This window comes from Carcharhinus amblyrhynchos, chromosome 4 (assembly GCF_965287045.1).
Source record: "Carcharhinus amblyrhynchos chromosome 4, sCarAmb.v2.hapA, whole genome shotgun sequence".
NCBI classification, from domain to species: domain Eukaryota; kingdom Metazoa; phylum Chordata; class Chondrichthyes; order Carcharhiniformes; family Carcharhinidae; genus Carcharhinus; species Carcharhinus amblyrhynchos.
Genome location: NC_137327.1, coordinates 89,552,371 through 89,576,657, shown reverse-complemented (window position 1 = coordinate 89,576,657; position 24,287 = coordinate 89,552,371). Strand labels below are relative to the sequence as shown.

The following is a 24,287-nucleotide window of genomic DNA, read 5'->3' as shown; positions in this document are numbered from 1 at the left end:
TTTAAATTCCAGTCACCTGCCTGCTGTTGGGGTCACGTGGTGAGTGGCTGGTTTCCATCGGTTACGGGCTGGTAGTTGGGGCCTGGTGCTTGCTGCTCGGTGTTTCGGCGCTGGCGAACTGAGGCTCTGCGGTCGGAGACTGAGGTAAAGGTCGAAGCTGTGTTGGGGCCTTGTCATTGCGCTGATGCGTGGGGAAATGGGGCGCTGGGTGTGCCAGGTGCCGCTCGGCTTGTTGAAGGGTGATCCGAGTTACTGGCCTGTCTCCCCGGAGATCCTCCACCTTCCTGATGGATAAACTGAGCTGTCTGTGTCTCTCCCCCTCCCGCCGAGTTGAGGCTGTAAGCCAGAGGCCGCTCTGTTCCCGCCCCCTCACTGTTCAGTGATCACCGACGCAGAGTTTTAAAGACTCTTGCTGCCTGTGAACGAACTGGATTTGTGTCCAGTACTTTCAATATAAAAGTTTGTGGCTCTGACGAGGGCAGGAGATGTTGTGGAATAAAGGTCGCCTTTCCAATATTTTCTACTGATAAATGAACTATTAAAAACAACATTGGGGGAAATCACCAGATTGCTGAACACTGCTCTTGAACTACTGTCGATGTAAGAATGGAGGATACAAAAACAAAAAAATGCTGGAAAATCTCAGCAGGCCTGACAGTATCTGTGGAGAGAAAATAGAGCCAACTTTTTAAGTCTGCAGGGTGGCACAGTGGTTAGCGTTGCTGCCTCACAGCTAAAAGGACCTGAGTTCAATTCCTGGCATGGGTCACTGTTTGTGGAGTCTGCATGTTCTCCCTGTGGTACACTCTGGGTGCTTTGGTTTCCTCCCACGGTCAGAGAGATATGTTGGTTAGGTGCATTGGCCATGCTAAATTCTCCCTCAGTGTAACTGAGCAGGCACCACAGTGTGGTGACTGGGGGATTTTCACAGTAATTTCAAAGCAGTGTTAATGTAAGCCTGCTTGTGACACAAATAAATGAACCTTAGAAAAAAGTCACTTTGTCAGAGCTGGAGAATGTTTTCCAATTCTTCTGGTTTCAGAGTAGATGCCAACTCTGATCCAGACTGGAAGCATTAACTGTTCTCTCCCCACAGATGCTGTCAGAACTGCTGAGTTTTCCCAGCATTTTCTGCTTTTGGGTAATAAAAGAGGCAAATGGCTAAGGATGCAAAATCTAGAAATAGCAGCATTTGATGAATGCTGTCTTATTATTTGCTGTCGATTTGGGCAAAGTGTTATTCATTCCTGTTAAATTAATAATGAGCCCTTCTGGTTCTTGCCTTTTCCAACATGGATGATGATTTCCAAGAATAAGTAAAATTTATTGTTTGCAGTGAACTAGGAGGTCCCCCTTGAGAGGCGTGGCTGCTATCAGGTTAATGTAGGGTGTGGAGTTTGTTTGAGAGCTGACTGTGATTTAGATGAATGTGTTTTTTGCTGCTGTGTTAATGGGGGTGCTTTCTTAGCTATCAGTTGTTGATCATGCTTTTGATATGTTATAGGGTTTTCACATACTAGGTGATTTTGGAGAGTTTCTGTAGCATGCCCGTACACCTTTCTGAGGCGTTTCTTTCCCTGCAGATATCAGGAGATTCAGTGTTTATTAGCACAGGAAGCCACTCAAACAAGTATTGATCTCAACATTCTAGAACTATTCCTGATGACTTCCTGGAGGTGGATATCTACAGCATTTGTGTGACAGCTCCTGAGCCAGATTGAGCAACAGTAATCTGCTGTTGGGTGGGGCAGGGTGAGTGAGGCAGCGTGTAGTGTGCTTGCTCTGCTGCCCCCAGGTGACACCTGTCAGTTTCCATATGAGATCCAGCCCTAGCTTGATCTTGAAGGTGTTGCCAGTAGGTCAAAGTACAATTAAGAATGATGCATAGGTATTTTGGTATGGGGTTGTATGTGAGTGGTTGGCCGCAGAACTGGTTATAAATTTCTTCCCTAGCCTTAGAGTTGGTCAGGTGCAAAGTTAAAGCTTGGACATGTTTGGTCTTAGTCTCCATTTCAGCCTTTAACACCATTATTCCTACAATACCTTTCTCCAAACACTGTGGCCTGGGCCTCAGCTCATCCCTCTGCAATTGGAGCCTGAATTTTCTAACCCATAGACCACAATCAGGAAGGATAGGCAACAACACCTCCACGATCACCCTCAACACCGGTTCCCCACAAAGTTGTGTTCTGAGTCCCCTACCATACTCCTTATACACCTATGACTGGGTGGCCCAATTCCCTTCCAACTCGATTTTCAAGTTTGCTGATGTCACCACCATAGCGGGTCGAATCTCAAACAATGACAAGACCAAGTACAGGAATGAGAGAGAATCTGGTGAACCGGTGCCATGACAATAATCTCTCCTTCAATGTAAACAAAATGAAGGAGATAGTCATCAACTTCAGGAAGCATAGTGGAGAACAATCCTCTGTCTACATCAACGGGGACAAAAGAGAAATGTCGAAAGCTTCAGGTTTTCAGGTGTCCAAACCATGAACAACCAGCCCTGGTTCCCCATGCTAGCATTATAGTTAAGAAAGCCCAACACCTCTACTTCCTCAGAAGACTAAGGAAATTTGACATGTTCACTATGACTCACCAGCTTTTACAGGTGCACCATAGAAAACATTCTTTCAGGTCGTATATCATAGCTTGGTATGGTTCCTGCTGCGCCCAAGACCACAAAAAATTACAGAAAGTTCTGAATGTAGCCCAATCCATCATACAAAGCAGCCTCCCATCCATTGACACTGTCTACACTTCCTGCTGCCTCGGAAAAGCAGTCAGTATGATTAAGGACCACATACACCCCGGACGTTCTCTCTTCCACCTTCTTCTGTCGGGGATAAAGATATAAAAGTCTGAGGTCACGTACTAACCAACTTTCCTGCTGCAATAAGACTCTTGAATGGGCCTACCTTGCATTAAGTTGATCTTTCTCTACACCTGAGATGACCGTAACGCTACATTCTGCACACTCTCGTTTCCTTCTCTATGAGCAGAATGCTTTGTCAGTATGGTGTGCAAGAAACAATACTTTTCACTGTATGTAAATACATGTGGCAATAATAAACCAAATCAAATAGGTTTCTAGATTCAGTGAGTGTTTTTACAATGTGTTAATGTTCTTTAGCCTGGAAAGCCAGGCTCAAATTGTCAGTATATGTGAAGTGCTGTGGGAGGAAGATCACTGTTATATATGTTGAAAAGGTCTGAACCCCTTTGGGAACCCATTGTTGGTTATTCATGGACAGCAGACGGGCGCCACAACAGCTCAGTGACTATCACTGCTAGCTGTGCAGATACATGGATTTGGGCCTGTGTCTGTGGGAGTTTGCGCATTCTCCCTGTGGTTACGTGAGTTTCCTCCCACACCCCAAAGATGTGCTCTTAGGCTGATTGGTGTACTAAATTGACACTATTCTCCCCTGAATCTGGCTACGTTAGGGGTTCCACTCACATACACACAGGGCAGGGTAGGGGTAGGAAGATGCGGCGGCACGGGCTCGTTGGGCTGAAGGGCCTGTTTCCTGTGCTGGGTTGTTCTTTGTTCTTTAGCTGATTAGATTGCCCATGGTGCACATGGAATTTATTTATTGATCATGGAGTTGTAACCTGTTTCACACAGCAGATGATTTTGGGAAGTTTCAGCAGCATTCCTGTGGCCCACACTGTGTCACAGCCACAGTATAAATCAACAAAGGCAGTTCCTGTCTTAAATCTTGACCTATGAATTGACCTGCATAAGGAAGTCCATGGAAAATCTGCCCAACTCTCAGCCTCTTGAGGCCAGACCGGGGAAGATGTTGGCACTTGCTGCACAGATGGAACAAGAGGAACAACACAAATTGTGACCATCGCTATCCAAGTCAGTTCATCTTGTTATGGTTCAGGTCAGAAACTCAAGTGTTTTATGGAGTCTGCCTGGATCATAGGTTTTGCCTCTTGAATATGATTGGGATAAGCATGATGTGTTTCTTTCAGGTATGATTCAAATGATCCACTCTGGAGCTTTTATCAATCAAAGTTTATTTAAGAATATACTTAACGTATACAGTTTTAAAATCGCTGTTTTCAATACAAAACAACCAAAATTACAGAACAACCATAATGTATAATGGGTGGCATGGTAGCACAGTGGTTAGCACTGCTGCATCACAGCGCCAGGGACCTGGGTTTGATTCCCGGCTTGGGTCACTGTCTATGTGGAGTTTGCATGTTCTCCCCGTGTCTGTGTGGGTTTCCTCTGGGTGCTCTGGCTTCCTCCCACATTCTGAAAGACATGCTGGTTAGGTCCCTGACCTGAACAAGCGCTGCGTGTGGTGACCAGAGGAATTTCACAGTAACTTCTTTGCCATGTTAATGTAGGTCTTTCTTGTGACTAATAAATAAACTTTAACTCTTATATAATACATCTAATGTGTTCCAATCAAACCAATCCCATAGACAAAAGACCACTTTCACAGGTTTAACACAACACAGACAAATGCTCAGGTGATACTGGAATTGAGACCTTTTGGATGAAGTTTGCAGTCGTCTGGATGGATTCTGAACAGCTTCACAATCTCCTGTATGCTAATCTTCTGCCTTAAAAGATCCAATCCTGGTGGCATCACAACCATTCACACTGTGTTAGCTGAAGCTGTTGAATAGATCATTAACTGGAGCAATATGAAAGAAAGTTAACTTCATTAACTTAAAGTTAGCCTGTGCCCAAACAAGAGAATAGAAAATTGATCAACACTTGCTTGGGTATTTATGATAGCTAGGAACAGCCTGTGCACACTATTTCAGATAATAAGTTACCTTCCTAGTTGGCAGTCTTGTTCAAACAGCTGCAAGAAACTTGTAAAACATGTACAGTATGTAATTTAGGATAGTGGAGTTTGAGTAGATAATAGATCAACAATGGTGCAAGAATACTGGCTTATTGTCGCAATAAACAGCACAAAACCAGATTATCAGGTTGTTATCACATTGCTGCTGTGGATGCTTGCTGTGCATGAGTTAGTTGTTGTGTTTCCAACGTTATAACTGACTCTACTTCATTGACTGTAAAATGTTTTGGGACATCCTGAGGTTGTGAAAGGTGTGATTATAAAATGCAGGTTTCTCAATTTTGCCTTCTGAAATTTCTAAGATGACCAATTGGGATATTTATTTCTCTTTACACTGTTCTGTAGGTTTCGTATTCTAATCATCTTGTGGCACAATGGAAACAAATAACCTGAAATTAGAAGCATCTTGGTGTAGTGATGAGTGGACTGTAGGGTCTTTCTCAACGAATAAACTAAAATGTCGTTATATTTGTGACCTCTCATTGAGTAAAAATATTAGACATTTACTGCAGTGTATGGACTTGCTTTTACAGATTTTACTAGTCTACAATCTCGGAAAGAACCCAATGTCGAATCGGGTATACGTGGACCCAAAAGGCAATTATGATGACTATCAATATCCAGTAGTGTTTTTACCACCATATGAGAATCCACCTGCATGGATCCCAGTACAGGAGGTAACTGTTGTTTATTGGCTGTGCTAGAGGGCAGCACATTAGCACTGCTGCTTCACAGTGCCAGGGACCCAGGTTTGATTCCAGGACTGGGTCACTGACTGTATGGAGTTTGCACATTCTCCCTTGCCTGTGTGGGTTTCCTCTGGGTGCTCAGATTTCCTCCCACATCCTGAAAGACCTGGTTAGGTGCATTGACCCGAACAAGAACCGGAATGTGGCAACTAGGGGATTTTCACAGTAACTTCATTGCAGTGTTAATGTAAGCCTTACTTTTAACTAATAAATAAATTTTGACTTTTTCATGACATCTACCATTGTGGTACTGCGTAATACAGACAAAAATGCCCCAAATTGATAGGCTCATCTTTTGAGTGAACTGGAATATTGTGAACAGTTTTTATCCCTTATCTAAGAGGAAAATATATTGGCATATATGTTGATCCCGGGTTTAGAGGGATTTTCTTTTGAGGAGAAGTTGAGTAGGTTGAGCCTGTACACATTGGAGTTTAGAAGAATGAGAGGCATCCTTATTGATACATAGGGGAAATCTCAGGGGACCTGTTGATGTAGATGCTGAGCCCTTTGGAAACATACATAGAAAATACAAGCAGAAGTAAGCCATTTGGCCGTTGAAACCTATTCTGCCATTCATTATGATCGTGGCTGATCATTTTAAATAGCTGGATTCCACCTTACACTTTGCCCCCTCCCACCCCCACCCTATATCTCTTGATCCCTTTAGCCCAAAGAGCTATATCTAATTATTTCTTAAATCTCACAATGTTTTGGCCTCAACTACTTTCTCTGGTAGCGAATTCCACAGATTCACCACTCTGAGTAAAGAAGTGATGGAATATTCTCCACTTACCTGGATGAGTGCAATTCCAACAACACGCGAGACCTGACACTATTTGGTCAAAGCATCCCACTTGATTGGCATCCCTCCCACACACATTCACTGCCTCCACCTTCGATGCAGAGTGGCAGTGTGTACATATTGCAGAAATTCACCAAGGTTCTTTTAAATAGCACCTTCCAAACCCACAACTGTTATCATTGAATTACAAAGGTTTACAGCATGGAAACAGGCCCTTTGGCCCAACTTGTCCATGCCTCCCTTTTTTTAATCTTGAAACTAATCCCAATTGCCTGCATTGGCCCATATCCCCTCCATACCTGTGTAACTGTCTAAATGCTATTTAAAATACAAAATTTTGCCTGCCTCTACTACAACATCTGGCAGCTTGTTCCAGACACTCACCACCCTCTGTGTGAAAAAATTACCCCTCTGGACACTTTTGTATCTCTCCCCTCTCACCTTAACCTATGTCCTCTAGTTTTAGACTCCTCTATCTTTGGGAAAAGATATTGACTATCTAGCTGATCTGTGCCCCTCATTATTTTATAGACCTCTAAAAGATCACTCTTCAGCCTTCTATGCTCCTCAGGAAAAAGGTCTGTCTATCCAGCCTCTCCTTATAACTCAAACCATCAAGTCCTGGTAGCATCCTAGTAAATCTTTCCTATGCTGTTTCTAGTTTAATATCATTTCTATAATAGGGTAACCAGAACTGTACACAGTATTCTAAGTGTGGCCTTATCAGTGACTTGTACAACTTCAGTGAGACATCCTAACTCCTATATTTAATGTTCTGACCAATAAAACCAAGCGTGCTGGATGTCGTCTTCACTCTGTCCACCTGTGACTCCATTTTCAAGGAGCTATGAACATGTACCCCTAGATCTCTTTGCTCTGTAATTCTCTTCAACGCCCTACTGTTAACGGAGTAAGTCCTGCTCTGATTCAGTCTACCAAAATGCATCACCTCGCATTTATCTAAATTAAACTCCATTTGCCATTTGTCAGCCCACTGGCCCAATTGACCAAGATCCCATTGCAATCCAAGATAACTTTCTTCACTGTCCACTATGCTACCAATCTTGGTGTCATCTGCAAACTTACTAACCGTGCCTCCTACGTTCCCATCCAAATCATTTTTTTATAAATGATGATCAACAGTGGATCCAGCACCAATCCCTGAGGCACGCTGCTGGTCACAGGTCTCCAGTTTGAAAAACAATCTCTACGACCACTTGTCATCAAGCCAATTTTGTATCCATTTAGCTACCTCACCCTGGATCCCATGAGATTTAGCCTTATGCAACAACCTACCATGCAGTACCTCGCCAAAAGTCTTGCTAAAGTCCATATAGACAACATCAACTACACTGTCCTCATTTACCTTCTTGGTTACCCCTTCAAAAAATTTGTGAGACACGATTTTCCACTCAAAGCCATGCTGATTGTCCCTAATCAGTCCTTGCTCTCTAAATGCATGTAGATCCTGTCTCTCAAATATCTTCCAAAAACTTACCCACCACAGATGTGAGACTCACCAGCCTGTAATTCCCAGGCTTTTCCCTGCAGCTGTTTTTAATCAAAAGCACAATATTTGCCACCCATCAATCTTCAGGCATCTCATCTGTGACCTTTGATTCAAGTATCTCTGCTAGGGATTAGTAATTTTCTCCCTAGCCTCCCACAGTGTCCTGGTATACACTTCATCAGGTCCCAGGGATTTATCTACCTTGATTGTTTTAAGACCTCCAGCACCACCTCCTCTGTAATATGTACACTCCTCAAGACATTATTTCCCCAAGTTCCCTAACATCGATGCTTTTCTCAACAGTAAATACTGATGAGATGTATTCATTTAGGATCTCACCCATCTCTTGTGGATCCGCACATAGATGACCTTGTTGATCCTTAGAAACATAGAAGAACTACAGCACATACAGGCCCTTCGGCCCACAAGTTGCGCCGAACGTGTCCCTACCTATTAGGCATACCTATAACCCTCCACTTTACTAAATTCCATGTACTTATCCAAAAATCTCTTAAAAGACCCTATGGAATCCGCCTCCACCACCACCGCTTCTACAAATACATAAAAGGCAAAAGAGTAACAAGGGAGAGAGAGTAGGGCCTCTTAAGGACCACAGTAGAAAAGGATCTTGGTGGTTGTAGTGCAGACTTGCAGCGGACTGAAAAGCTTGGGCACGTAGACATTAAGACAGAGGATGTGTTGGAGCTTTTGAAAAGCATCAAGTTAGATAAGTCGCCAGAACCAGATGGGATGTACCCCAGGTTACTGTTTGAATTCTCCTTTGCCAAAACAATCTCATGTTCCCTTTTTGCCCTTCTGATTTCGCTCTTACCTCTACTCCTACACCCCCTATACTCTTCAAGGATTCAGGGTGCTGGGTCCACTGTTATTTGTCATGTGCCTCCTTCTTCTTGACCAGGGCCTCAATATCCCTAGTGTTCCAGGACTCCCTACTTCTACCAGCCTTGCCCTTCACTCTAAAAGGAGTGAAGCAATTACTGAAACATGGCTAAGCAAGGGACAGGAGTTTACCTTGAACCCTGGTTAACACACTTCTGAAAGCTTCCCATTTATCAGACATCCCTTTGCCTTCCCACAGACTCCTCTAACTTCTGAAAGTTCCTGCCTGATACCATCAAAATTGGCCTTGCCCCAATTTAGAATTCTAACTTTTGGGGCAGACCTATCATTCTCCATGGCTATCTTAAAACTAATAGAATTACGGTCACTGATCCCAAAGTGATCCCGCACTTGCATTTCTGTCATCTGCCCTTCCTTATTTCCCAAGAGGAGGTCAAGTTTTGCCCCCTCTCTCGTCGGGCCATCCACATACTGAATGAAAAATTTGTTCTGAATAAACTCTACAAATTTCTCTCCATCCAACACTTTGTTATTATGGCTGTCCCAGTCAATGTTGGCAAAGTTAAAATCCCCTACTGTTACCACCCTATTTTTCTTGGAGCTATCTAATCTCCTTACATATTTACTCCTCAGTTTTCTGCCGACTATTTGGGGGCCTATAGTCAACACTATCGAAGTGATTTTCCCCCTTCTTATTTCTCAGATCAACCCATATAGATTCATTGGCCGAACCCTCAGATATATCCCCTCTCGCTACTGCCGTGATATTTTCCCTAATCAAAAGTGCAGCTCCCCTTCCTCTCTTATGTCCTGTTCTATCTTTCCAATAGCATCTGTATCTTGGAACATTGAGCTGGCAGTCCTGACCCTTGCTTAGCCATGTTTCAGTAATTGCTATAACATTGCAGTCCCATCCATCTCCTGAGCTCATCGCCTTGCCCATCATCCTATCGTCCAAAACGACAAGGGCAACAGATGCACAAGAACACCACCACCTGGAAGTTTGCTCCAAGCCACTAATTCTGTCTTGGAACTATCATTCTTTCATTATCACAGGGTCAAACTTCCAGTGATACTGAAAAAAGAACTTCCCTCCCTAACAGCCCATGAGTGTACACATACCACATGCACCCCGGCAGCTCCCCACTAGCTACTCGAGGTCAATTAGGGATGACCAATAAATGCTGGCTTAGCTAGCAATGCCCACATTCCGTAAATGTATAAAAGAAAATGCAACTCACTGGCTTCTGCCTATTCAGTAAGGTCAGAGTTCATAATGAGAACACTTGAACAATAGATGACCAATCATTAGACTTGTGATGGAGCCACCTGCTAGAATAAAAGTTTTAAATTAAATTTGTAGTTTCCAGATGAAAAGATTAGGGATGGTTGGTTAGCAAGGAAGTTCCTTGATAGGGTAGTAACTAACCTCTGGTAGCAATACAGTTTATCCATATGAATTACAGAATCTATTTTCAGCTGTTAAAATAATTAAATTCCTGGTTGTGAACATCTCAAAGTATGCCACATTGTCATATAGATAGGGGGGTTCTTTAGTTTAATGTATCTGGATCTTTGTTCAGAAAGCTAGCAGTGCACAGCAGAAATAATAAGTAGAACTGAATTTATAGCACAAGTCTTTATGTTAGTGGTGTGTTTTTAAATTTATCTTTACAGTAAAGATATTTTTTATACTTGAAACCCTGTGGAGATTTTTTTTTCAATTCACCATTGGGTATTCAGATTTCTCTTTGAATGTTTTGTCTTTAAAGTGATCATAAAACAGAGCATATTAGGATATGTGAGAGAATCTAGAGTAAGATGAAAGTTCAGGGAAGTTTAGACGAAGTTTGACCTGGTGGGTTAGTGAAGGGTAGGGACAAGACAGAAGCAGCTGATCGGATGGTCTTGATTGGAGTGACAAAGTATTCTCAATCAATGAGTCTCTTGCACTTATTGTTAGAAGAGATAGGTTTAAGAAGACCTTTCAGTTGTTTAGCAAGTACTTGACATGTGAACTTTTTTCTCTGTTTCCTATTTATGTGAATTAGATTGTTCAAAGGCTTGCTTCTATTCTGCCATATTTGCTTTCACTAAAAGGAATAATTCTGAGCTAGTAACTCAATCAGTGAACCAGCATTCATGTTGATAAGCTGCACTTACACCAAACATACAAAATAATTAAGCAGACAAGGTAACTCATGAAAATGTTGTAATTTTCTTTAAGGATCAGATTCAAAGCAAATATTAACATTTGTTATAAAATAAGCCAGCTGCAACTGTGAGCTTCTTAACAATTGTGGGGTAGTATTTTAAGAATGCTGTGCTCTGTTCATTGGCGCAACATATCAGGCATAAACTTGAATTTGAACTTTTCAGGGAATGCAGAAAATGTGAGTTCAAAAATATACAAACTTTTGGAAGTGATTTTTTTTTCATTGATTCTTTAGAGATTACATCACTCAGATTACAACAATGAGCTGACCCAGTTCTTGCCTCGAATAATCCAGTTGAAGAAACCCTCTGGGGCTCAGGTAATGATCCTTCATGCACGCCTTTGCAAATTAGGGGAAGTTATTGAGTTTTGAGCGCATTGTCTTTTGTTGACCCAATGTTTTATCTTTAATGTAAAATTTATTGCGAGAGGTAGTTCTTTTTTGCCTAGTAACAGTTGTATTCTCAATCAGTTTAAAAAGTAATTTAATGAATTACAAAGTTTTGACTTGTAAATGGCTGCACCGCAAGAGTGGTAGGAGAGCTTTGATCTGTGATTGTCACAGGCAATGAATTCTTGACAAATCCAAGATTGGTCAACTTTTCTAAAAGGAGTAAGAAAGGAATTTCTGTGAAAATCCCCATCCACAGAGTATGCTTTCCATTTATCAGTTGGCACAGTGAATTTAATAAATTAATGGAAACAGAATTCCAACCTGATCTAATAACTGTAAAAGAGTTTTTCTAAATTAAATTAAATTAGTTTGAAGCAACCTCATCTATGTTTTAGTGGGGATACACTGTCTGTATTTGATGCTAAATTCCTTTGAATAGTGTTCCAATTTTGCATGCTGGGTTTTTTTTTTGGGAGTGGTCAATTGGTTGAGTTGACGTGGGACGAAGGAAATAAGTGCTGAAGAATACATGTGCTTGTCAGCTTTTCTGAGTTTAGCCCAAAGTTGAAATGATTTGCTACAAATCTTTAAAAAGCGCAAATCAATGTTGGTTGAAGTTTGGTGTTGGAAATGACTAGCCTATGGTGCAGAAACTAATTTAGCACTTATTCTGGCTGGCATGGGTTATTTGGCATGTCTTTACATGAAGGATAATGCAATGTTGGAAGTTCTATAATTCTATATGTTCCTCAGACTTTATGCTCTTGTTTCCTATAGCTTGGATTCAACATCCGAGGGGGAAAAGCCTCGCAGCTTGGCATCTTCATATCGAAGGTTCATTTTCCTTGCTTAAATATGTCATGGCTTTGTGTGCACTTGGTAAACAGTTAGCTTCTTGGAGTTTATTGCTTGAGCAATTCCAAAGTATAGGTCAGCAAACTGTTAGCCAAAGAGTAATGAATATTCAAGTGGCAGACTTAGATGAATTCTGAAAAACTCAAATTTTTAAAGTACTGACCTTCTGTATTTAAATCCAATTCAGGCTGTTGGATGGACATTTCTTTTGTCTGCTGACTCTAGGGATCCAATGTGAAATGAACTTGAGCAGTCTTAATTCTACCGCAGTGATCATGACGCTATAGCCTGCAGCTTTCCTAATTCAGCACTTAATCGGCAGTGTTACTCTCTGAGGCTGGTAGAATGCTTTGGTGACAAATAGAAAAAGCCAAGCTGTTGCAGTTGGAATCATTGTGCCAACAATGCACCTTCATCTTAGGATAGAGTAGAAGATCTAACATGCACACAAAATAATTCTCCCTTTCCCTTTCTCTGCACCATTTCTGACTGAAGCAAAAGCTAATTGTTGACTTGCTGCAAAGTCAGTACAGCACAGAAGACCAGGAAAGTTGAGAATATTTTTATACTAAGAATAGCTATATGTATGTGTGCATACTGTTGAATACTAACATAAATATCTGGTTAATTGCCTTTTACCATAGGTGATACCTGATTCTGATGCAGATCATGCAGGACTACAGGAGGGAGACCAGGTCCTTGCTGTGAATGACATTGACTTTCAAGATATAGAACATAGTAAGGCAAGTACCAGAGTCAGTACACAAAGGTATAGAATTAGAACCTCTGTAAGGATATGCTATGTCAATGTTTTAATATTAAATATATATGAGGTATGAATTTTGAAAGTTTATGGAAGTCATGGAAGGGGTCATCAACAGTGCAATCAGGTGGCACTTGCTTAGCAATAACCTGCTCACTGACATTCAATTTGGATTCTATTGGGGCCACTCAGCTTCTGACCTTGTTACAGCCTTAGTCCAAACATGGGCAAAAGGGCTGAACTACATACCTTTACATGGAAGCTGCATTTGACAGAGTTTGGCTTTGACAGACCCTGAGTGGTCTTGACAGGGTGGCTGTGGAGAGGATGTTTCCTCTTGTGGGAGAACTTAGAACAGGGCATTGTTTAAAAATAACAGGTCACCCCTTTAAAATGGAGATGAGGTTCTGATCGGGGTATGTGTGGTGGGGGTGTTGGAGGGGGTAGAAAAGATGATGACAACTACTCCCCATCAGTTACGGTCAAACCTAACACGAAGATAATTGTGGTTATTGGAGGTCAATGATGTGAGCTCTGGGAAATCACTGCAGAAAATCCACTGGTTAGTGTCCCAGGTACAAACATCTTCAGTTGCTTCATCAATGACCTTCCAACCAGCATAAGGTCAGAAATAGAGATGTTTGCTGGTGATTGCATAATGTTCAGTACCATTCATAACTCCTCAGGAACTAAAGCAGTCCATGTCCAAATACAGCAAGACTTGGTCAATATCTTGGGCTGACGAGTAGCAAATAACATTTATAGTATGCATGTGCCAGGCAATGAGCATCCCTAACGAGAGAAAATACAACCATCAGCCCTTGACATTCTGGTTACCATTGACGAGAAACTGAACTGGACCAACCATAAAAATACTGTGATTAGAGGCTAGGAATTCTGCAGAGATTAACTCCCCTCCTGATCCCCCTGGAGCCTACCTACAATCTACAAGGCACAAGTTAGGAATACTGTCCCCTCGCCTGGATTAGTGCAGCTCCAACAACACCCAAGAAGCTTAACGCCATTCAGGGTGAAACAACCCACTTGATTGGAACCCTATCTGTAAACATTCACGCTCTTCACCTCCAGTGCACAGTAGCAGCACCGTGTATCATCTACAAGATTACGAGGCTCCTTTGATTACACCTTCCAAACTTTCAACGACTATCATCTAGAGGGAAAAGAACAGCAGATGCACGGAACACCAGCACCCTCTAAGTCACTCACCATCCTGGCCTGGAAATATATCGACAACCTTTCACAGTCACTGGGGCAAAATCCTGGAACTTCTTGCCTAATGGCAATGTGGATGTATCTACACCACATGGACTCCAGTGGTTTAAAAAGGCCGCCCATCGTCGCCTCTCAAAGACAATTAGGAATGGACATAAATGTTGGCCTAGCCAGCGAATCCCACATCCTTTGAATAAATTTTAAAAAACACCAATTCAGGATATGCCTCAGTGACTAGTGTATGGTCCTGGTGGCAGATGGTAATAGGATGTCCTATCCACAATTGATCTTCCAGTTTTGTACTTCCACCCTGCTGATCAGAGACTAACGCCAGCTATTTGTGAGCATTTAAGTTTGATTAAAGTTCAGGGGAACATAGATGACAGTTATTATTTTAAAAATGGTTGATGATTGAACATAATGCTAACATTGGATGGGTTTTGTTGAAACTATGTTTATTGTAGCAAAAAAACATTTTTTCTGTTGGGGGGGAAATCATCTGTGCATTTCTGTTCCAAGTTTTCTTCTTGACTTTATTTATTTCTGTTCTTTAGGCTGTTGAGATCCTGAAATCTGCCAAAGAAATTACAATGAGGGTCCGCTATTTTCCATACAGTAAGTAGAAGAAGCCTAATTATTTTACATTTTAGAATCAAACCTGTTTGCCATTTATAATTAAATTGTGGCTGATCTTGAATTCATTTATTTGCCTTTTGAACCATCTCTCTTGACAACATTATCTGATACAAATCAGACAATCTAAGTTTCAGTTAAAGATAAAATGGCCATAGTCCAGATGGCCATAGGCTTCTATTCCTTTTGAGAGGGGAGAGCTGACTGGTGGCGATTCAACCTGAGGATCACGCACCTCGGGTGAGGAGCAAGATTGAGAAAGCATCATAAATAAGGGAAATCATGCTTGACAAATGTAGTGGACGTTTTCAAGGATGTAACTAGAAGAGTTGATGAATGTATTATTTGGATTTTCAGAAGGTTTTTGACATGAGCTTAACATGTAAAATTAAAGCATGTGGGATTGGGAGTAGCATATTGAGAAGGATAGAAAACTGGTTGGCAGACAGGAAATAGAGTTTGAATAAACAGGTCTTTTTCCAAATGGCAGGCAGTGACTAGTGGGGTACTGCAGGGATCAGTGCTAGGATCCCAGCTATTCATTATGTAAATGATGAGGGAACTGAATGTAATATCTCCAAATTTGCAGATGAGACACAGCTTCAGTGTGATTTGGGCAAGTTGAGTTTTGGGCAAATGATTGGCAGATACAGTATAACTTAGATAAAGGTGATGTTATCCATTTTGGTAGCAAAAGGCAGTTTACTATCTGACCATAAATTAGGAGAGGGGTATGTGCAATGAGACATGAGTCTTATCATACAGCAGATGCTGAAGCAAATAGTGTGTCAGCTTTCGTAATGAGAAGATTCAAGTACAGGAGCAAGAATAGCTTGAAGCAAAGAACAAAACAGCATGGGAAACAGGCCCTTTGGCCCAATGAGCCCGTGCCGCCACTTTAAAATTATGAGTGCCCTCCTCTACCCATGACCTTTGTCTACACCTTTGAGGGAAGACTAATTTAGGGACAATTTGTTACACCAGTCAGCCTAAGAGCACGTTTTTGGGATGTGGGAGGAAACTGGAGCACCCGGAGAAAACCCACGCAACCACGGGGAGAATGTGCAAACTCCCGCAGACACCGGCCCAAATCCATGTATCTGCACGGCAAACAGTGATAGTCACTGAGCAGTCATGTTGCCCATCAGATGGCCCAGTTTAAGCGTACACTAACGACGTGAAGCACTAGGCAACTCTCGAAGCAACATCCAAGAGCAGCCCTCGCACGACCCACTGCGTGTGTGCCCCTTGTTGGTCAACAAGGCAGACCGAATCTCCTGTGAAGTAAAAAGACATCAATAAACATGCAAAACTTAGACATTTACGGAATCCCCAGAAGCGCAGAAATAAAGCAAGTGAGCCATGAAATATGTTGGAAGGTCCATAGGAAACAATTATGCAGAACCTTGGTAAGGCCACACCCATAATATTGTGTGCAGTTTTGGTCTCTTTATCTGAGGAACAATGCTTTTGCTCTAGAGGGAGTGCAAAAAAGGTTTACTAGACTGATTCCTGAGACTGATGTATGAGGAGAGATTGAGTTGTGTAGAATTGTATTTGCTGGAGTTCAGAAGAATGAGGGGGATTTCAAAGAATTCTTACAGGACTAGACAGGGTGGATGCAAGAAGGATATTCCTGATGGTGGGGATACCCAGCACCAGGGGTCACAGTCTGAAGAAATAGGATAGACTGTTCAGGACAGCGATGAGGAGAAATTTCTTCACCTATACAATGGTCAGCCTATGGAATTCTCTACCACAGAAAGTAGTTGAGGCCAAAACATTGAATGTTTTCAAAAAGCAGTTAGATATGGCATTTGTGGTGAAAGTCATCAAAAGAAATGGGGGGGAAGGTGGGATTGGGCTCTTGAGTTGGATGATCAGCCATGATCATAATAAATGGTGGAGCAGGCTCTAAGGGCCAAGTGTCTCTTCCTGCTCCTATTTTCTATGACTGTAATAACCAAAGCTGGTATGGGAATTGAACCCACACTGTTGGTGTCGTTCTGCATCACTAACTACGCATCCACAGTTTTTGTGGGAGAGTTCCGTATATCAACAATCCTGTGTAAAAGAGCTGCTTCCTGATTTCAGTCCTGAATGACATGCCTAAATTATTAATATACTCTCCTGTTCTGGATTCCTAGCCAAGGGAATAGATTCTTATAATCTGCTCTGTTGAATCTTTTTATTTTAAACACAGCAATTAGATCACTCCTTAATCTTACACACTCATGGGAAATATTAGCCAAGTTAATGCAACCTATCCTCAGTTTATTTCTTTACTCCATGATTATCATTCTGGTGAACCTGCATTGCATACACTTTCAGGCCACAAAATCTTTTGAGGTACCATGTCCACTACTGAACAAGTTTGATGTGACCAAGTCTTAGTGGAAATGAAGCATAATCTTCTATCCTTTATTTTCTGGTCTTTCTAAGATAACAACCATGATTTATTTTGCCTTTTTTTTTGATTGATTGCTTTTTATTCCTATCTACTAGCTTTTAGAGATTTGTACTTTCACATTTCTATTTCTCCATCATCCAGAAAGTGCTGCAATTTATCTTTCCTGGACTATATGGATGACTCTACACTCCCTCCAAGTCGAATTCAACTTGTCACAGAATCTCCCCTACCCCCCTCTTATTTCATCTGTCTATGTATCTTTGCAATTTCTTACTCCTTCCTACACTGTGTCTCCAATGTACTGTTATCTGAAAATTTGGATATACATGTCATTTCTAAATATGGTGAAAAAGTCGAGTGCTCCAATCGGAGTTGTTGTTGTTATTTCTCTTCCTGCACCTGGTGATGCACGAGGCAGACTTTCATCTGTTCTCGTAGTGAGGTTTTCCCTGTTACAGGTCACTAACCTGTTGCCAGAGAATTATAGTTTGAGGGACACCATGGCACATCAAACGTGGCTCTCCTGCTGTAAGCACCTGCCACTGGTGTGATGGATGGATTTCACGGGTTGATAGTCAACCTGTTAACTGGGTTATGAACACATTTTCCTTGGCCATTAGGGCCTGGGTTGGGACTCAATGCTGGAGCTTCTGGCTTGGAGACAGGGCACTACCCACTGCACCATAAGACTTCCCTCTCTGACCAGAGTATTTCTACTCTGTCTCCTATCAGCCGACAAACCCATATCAGAGGTCACCATCACAGACGTCAAATCAGCTTTCTCGTGGCAAGTGACTGCCCAGATGGGGTATCCAGACAAACACTCAGATCCTGTGTGAACCAGTTGGTGGGGGTACTCACAGATCTCTCTTCACACCAGTCTGAGGTCCCTATCTGCTTTGAGAAGATGATCATCATCCCCATACCAAAAAAAGGCCAGGCAGCGTGCCTTAATGGCTTTTGTCAAATGGCTCTGATATCCATCATTATGAAGTGCCCCAAAATGATGTTCATGGCACGAATCAATTCCAGCCTCGCAAATTGCCTGAATCCAATACAGTTCACCTACTGCCACAACAGGTTCACAGCAGAATCCATCATTTGGTCTTACATTCAGCCCTGGAACACCTGGATAATAAAGAAACCTATATCTGGCTCCTACTTATTGACTACAGCTCAGCCTTCAACACCATTATTCCTCCGAAACTCATCTCCAAACTCCGTGACCTGGGCCTCAGCTCCTCCCTCTGACTGGATCCTGATCTTCTTAACCCACAGACCAAGATCAGTAAGGATAGGTAACAACACCTCCACGATCATCATTTAACACCCGTGCCCTGCAAACTGTGTCCTCAGCCTCTTACTGTACTCCTTATACACCTGTGACTGTGACCAAATTCCCCTCCAACTCGATTTTCAAGTTTGCTGATGACACCACCTTAGTGGATAGGGTTTCAAACAATGATGAGACAGAGTACAGAAAAGAGATTGAAAATTGGTGTGAGAACAATAATCTCTCCCTCAATGTTAGTAAAATGAAGGAGATAGTCATTGGCTTCAGGAAGCAAAGTGCAGGACATAACCTTGTCTGCATCAACGGGGATGAAGTGGAAATGATCCAGAGCTTCAAATTTCTAGGTATCCAGATCACCAGCAACCTGTCCCCATCCCTCCATGTTGATGCTGAGATTAGGAAAGTCCACCAATGGCTCTACTTCCTCAGGAGGCTAAGGAAATTTGGTATGTCTGCCAAGACTCTCACCAACTTTAACAGATGCACTATAGAAAGCATTCTTTCTGGTTCTATCACAGCTTGGTATGGCTCCTATTCTGTCCAAGACCATCATAAACAATGCCCACTCCATCATACAAACCAGCCTCCCATCCATTGACTTTGTCTACACTTCCTGCTGCCTCAGAAAAGCAGCCAGCATAACAAAGGATCCCACGCACCCCAGACATACTCTCTTCCACCTTCTTCCATTGGAAAATAATACAAAAATCTGAAGTCATGTTTCAGTTGACTCAGGTATATCTTCTTTCCTGCTGTGATTAGACTTTTGAATGGACCTACTTCGTATTAAGTCTGTCTTTTTCTACACCCTAGCTAGGACTATAACACTGTATTCTACACCCTCTCTTTTCCTTCTCTATGTACAGTATGCTTTGTATAGCATACAGGAAACAATATTTTTCACTGTATATTAAATAAAATCAAAAAACCTCAATCAATTTTCAACCAGTGTTGCAAGTTGACTCCAATTAGCTGCATGGTCATTTATGCTCAATCCTTTATACCAACCTTTGGAATACCTTCTGGAAGTTCAGTAAATAATAGCAACAGACTTTTCCTTAACTAGCATGTTACTGACCTGGTCATAGGCATAATTGGGTTAGACTAATGAACATAACCACACAAATCCACGTGGCCCATATTTATTCAGGCTCTCAGTCACTCTGCATTTAATGACAAATTCGAGTAACTTTAGTATGTGTTAGGTTGAAATATCTTGCTCTCTGGTTTCTTTCTCTCACTTGTTTTAAATAATGGAGAAACATTAACAAAGTTGATAGTTTGGTTTCAACCCCTGCTTGTTTAATATTTTAAACTTGCCTCTTTGAAAGCTATAACCAACTATACATTGAAAATAAGTATATGCCTAAATTAAGAGTTTTGTTAACATTCTTTATTCTAACTGTAGATTATTTCTTTCTTGGTTGTTTAACCGCTCTGCACTTGTATTATCAATCTGGGTTTGTCCCACTATTGCCCTGTAACTCCTATCTGCCATCAGGCTTCTCATATCAGTTGTTTGAATCTGAGAAGATTAAATTGACCTGGTTCATGTGGCAGATTCAACAGAGGAAAGAATACATTAGCCAAAATGTTGCCTTTCTGCCCACCTTGGGAATTGTAGCGGGTGAGGTTTGAACCGTGGAAAGGTCCGTTGACCTTGGGTGGAATTTTCCAATTTGAGTGAGCAAGACCAGAAAATCCCACCCTTTCAGTCTCATTAGAAGAGAGAGACTTTGCTGGGGTTGGAATTTACAACCCCCTTCATTTTAGTGTTTTTCAATTTGGCTGCTGGATTGCTATTGTTACTGGAGGTAGTTTTCTCTGCAACGGGAATCATTGTTGCTTAGGGAGTAGTATTCTTGCCCCTGTATGCTGTGGGTTCATGTGATTCTCCAGAGACTTGAGCAAAACATCTGGACTGACACTTCAGTGCAGTGTGAAGAGTGCATCAGTGATGTCACATTTTGGATGAGATGTTACTGTTGAACTGTCACGCTATCACAGATGGATGTGTAAGATTCCATTGCACAGTTGTGAAGAAAAGCAGAGGAACTCTTCTGCGTCCTGGCTAATATTTACTCCTCAACCAACACTAAATTAAAAAATAGATTATCTTGTTATTTTCTTATTGTTGTTTGTTGAACCTGATTTTTGCATAATGTTGCTGTGTTTTTCTATAATGTTCACAAATACTTTGGCTGTAAAGTGCTTTGGAAGGAGGTCTTGTGTTGCAGTAGGTAACATCGCTGCCTCCTGAGCTGCAAGTACTGCATTCTAGTCCCACTCCAAGATTTGATGGCCAAGGAAAGTGCATTTGTAACATGGTCAAACAGATTGTCTCAATCTACAAATCCTTCTGAACATGCCAGTGGCCGGCGGTAAGTGTGGGCGAGACTCTTGGTCGGACACGCTTGATGTGAAGTGGTGTCCCTTAAGCTCAAAGCCCTTGATGAGGATCTAAAAAGAGTGTGGAATTGCGTGGCTTTTCTTTTGTTTTCTGCATTGAGTACAGTGAAAGTAGCAGGTTATATTTCAGCAGAGGTGCTAGCAAACATTTGTATTCCATTTATATTGTAGCACAACCTCTTATTGAATGGGTGATTCACAAACTCCAGAGAGAGTGCAGTAATCTAAATGAGGTAAATTGTTACTGACAAAAGTAAATGGGTTTCACTAGTAGGAGCATCTCTCTTTTTGTCGAGGTAGCCTAAGCTGTCAGCTTATCTGTGCAGTATCCTTTTGTTTTACATTGCTGGCTTGAGTGATCTATCCTCTGAGAAATGTGGAGAACATAAAAAAAGAATTTTGTAGCATGTACAGTTTTAGGATTGAAAGCTACTTGAATTCTTCATTCTTGTAAGTTGGATTGTCAGATTTTATCTCCTCTGTTTTCTTTCAGACTTTCGCAGGCAGAAGGAAAGAACAGTTCATTGAGGGGTCCTGCTGATAAATAGCCATATAGTGGGATCACTGTGCCTTAGAAATTAAATGGCAAGTTCAGTACTTGGAAAATGTTTGGTCAGCTGATTACAACAGACAACAATTATTTCAATTTGTAGTGAGATTCTGAAATTTGGGGTCTCTTTGGGTAAATTTGAGATTTATAAATATTCTTCCAGTGTTTTCTATTTCATAATTCTAACATTTAGTCAGTTTCTGTCAGTGTAAATTGTTACATTTAGGGAAACATTAATGATCTAACACTAAGGAAGGAAAATCAAACATGTGCCAAGTTCCATAACTCTCTTGGAAGGAGTCACAAAACCACCAACACCAGAAACCTTCAATTCCTTTTTAAGTGTCCACAAGGAAACTATTTTATATTTATTCAACTGCACAGTGGACCAAAATTTAAATTACATTCTACATAAGGATTTTTAAGGAGACTTCTGACTTCATTTGTTTTGTTATAGAAGACTTTGTCATTTCAATATGAGTGACTTTCTATCTCAATAAAGTTGTTTGTAATCTTACTTAATTCTTTCCATATAACAATGTACTGAATATGGTTTTCATGTTTAGGGCCAGTTGTTTGCATTTAATTGGTATGTTATGTTATGCACAGTCCACTGTCATGGTAGTATTTAACACTGACACCAGAGGGCAGTTGATCTTGAGATGAATATCCACTCAGTAAATTGCAAATAGAGTGGGGCTGTTGAACAACCTCTCCTTGTTCCAAGATTTCCTGTTTTAGATCTCCTGCTCAACACAATAGCAGCCATATGATAAAGATGTATAGGATTGAGATGGTCAATAAATTTCATCTACGTCTTTGAAGTACAGTCTATAGAACCTTGTGATTTACTGAGAAATGCTTTGGTCAGGTTGGTGACTGCAAAGTGTTTGTTTTATCAACAACATCTTTGTCTGCTGAAGACTATGCCACACTGTTTCTGGGAGGATTTCCTCAGTCATGTGAAATAAATGATTCAGGAGAATGCATGTCCTTATTTTCTCTGCTATAAACGAGGAAAATAGCTTGACAATTTTCTTCTGCTTGACTGTAAAATAGATACAGTTGTCACAGTAGTAAATACAACTTTGGGGTATGTTAGGAACAATATAAACTAACACTTTTTTTGTTTTAGGCATTTTCAATTAATCATACCTGAGAGAATGATTGGGACTTTGATTCATGCTCAATATTAAAAATCCTTTTTGTCCTTGCATGTTATTAGCTTGTCTTTGGCTCTGATCCTGTTGTATACATTGACTTGATTTCCAGATTGAAATAAATTCTGGTATAACTTGTTTTCTACAATTTGAAGTCAGAATTTATTTCACAATGCTTGGAAACAACTGAAGCTGTATAATATTGTATTGGGTTTTTTTTTCAGCCAACACTTTGCTAGAGAATTTTGATTTCTTCAATCCAATGTACCTTTGCTAAACCTTGGGGGTAATATTCCATCTGCCACCCTGATTAAAGGGAATAGATTTCAATCTTCAACATCAAAAAGATAGAATTTTTCAACAATTAATCATCCCTAATTTAGTTCACCAAAAGGAAGATACATATGTGCAACAATTTTAAAATTAGGAGGTTGGATACTTGAACTGATATGGGTTGTGTTTTGGAAAGGTTAGAAGGTTAATAAATTAAGTGAGCAAATACCCTTTTTCCAAGAAATTATTTGACTTAAGACTTAACTGGACAGACACATGAACATGTGGGAAATAGAGGGATACAGATCAACATAGGACAATGTGAACAGTGCAGGCTGAAGGGCCTGTTTCTGTGATGTTGTTTGTTTATTAAAATGACCATTAAGCAACTTGATGAGATAACTTGGTTTATTTGAACTTTAAATTGCTAGAGAAAACAAAACTACTTTCTTTCAAGAAATGAGGCCTGGTGGTTTTCTCAACTACTTGAGATGTTTTTAATTTATGTGTGAATAATTAAAGGTTGCCTCTTCTTGCCTCATCTGAAAATGTGGTTATCTTCATCATCTTTATATGCATTTGGATTTGGAAACCTAAGACATGAGATCCCAAGGACATTGATCTTACTATTCTCCTTCATACTGAGATTTCTCTGGAAAGAATTTCCAAATACTAGGACCAGTCTGTGTTTTCTCCCCTTTAAATACCCATTTTTACTACAGGTCACACCACCCCAACTTGAAAATATTGTGTTGTTCCTTTATTGCTCAAATTCCTGGAACTTGGGTTGTCAGTAATGCTTACATCACCATCAAAAATCATGTTAATGTAGACACTGGGAAAATGTTCAGACTCCACACAAAGTGATCCACGGCTATAACTGAACCCAGGTCCCTGGTGCTGTGAGGCAGCAGTGCTGCCACTCCCACCTGTTTGCAGTTAGAGCACTTCCACCAGTCCAAGATATACTTTATCGAATTAGACATCTATGCCAAATGACATTGAGAGGAAAGCTGAAATAAGTCCCTTTGCACAGAGACCAGCTACATGTTAGATGTTAAATGTTAAAGGTCCTTTTAATTCTGTCCCTTCAAGACTACCCAAGATAATTCTTGAAATCCATCTGATGCAAGTGTCAGATAAAAAAAATACACACACAGCATTGTTTAGTGACTATTTTACTTAAGAAAATATTTAAAAATTACAAAGTTTAGTAAAAGAAATTAAGTTTGAATTCTATTATTTAAACTGATTATAATCATTTGCAAAAGTCTGACAAATTATAATAGCTATAACTCTGTTCCTACATTTAAAAAAGCAATTTGTTACAAT

At 40.9% G+C, this 24,287-nt stretch overlaps 1 protein-coding gene across 1 annotated transcript; it reads left to right on the top strand.

Moving 5' to 3' along the window:
- The first annotated feature begins 3 nt into the window (after positions 1 to 3).
- pdzd11 (PDZ domain containing 11) lies at positions 4 to 22,830 on the top strand. The gene is made up of 7 exons (XM_080187512.1): positions 4 to 144; positions 5,375 to 5,518; positions 11,217 to 11,300; positions 12,153 to 12,209; positions 12,875 to 12,973; positions 14,781 to 14,841; positions 21,466 to 22,830. The coding sequence occupies exons 2-7, from the start codon at positions 5,408 to 5,410 to the stop codon at positions 21,498 to 21,500; spliced, it is 447 nt and encodes a 148-aa protein (XP_080043638.1). The 5' UTR covers positions 4 to 144; positions 5,375 to 5,407; the 3' UTR covers positions 21,501 to 22,830.
- Positions 22,831 to 24,287: the final 1,457 nt, after the last annotated feature.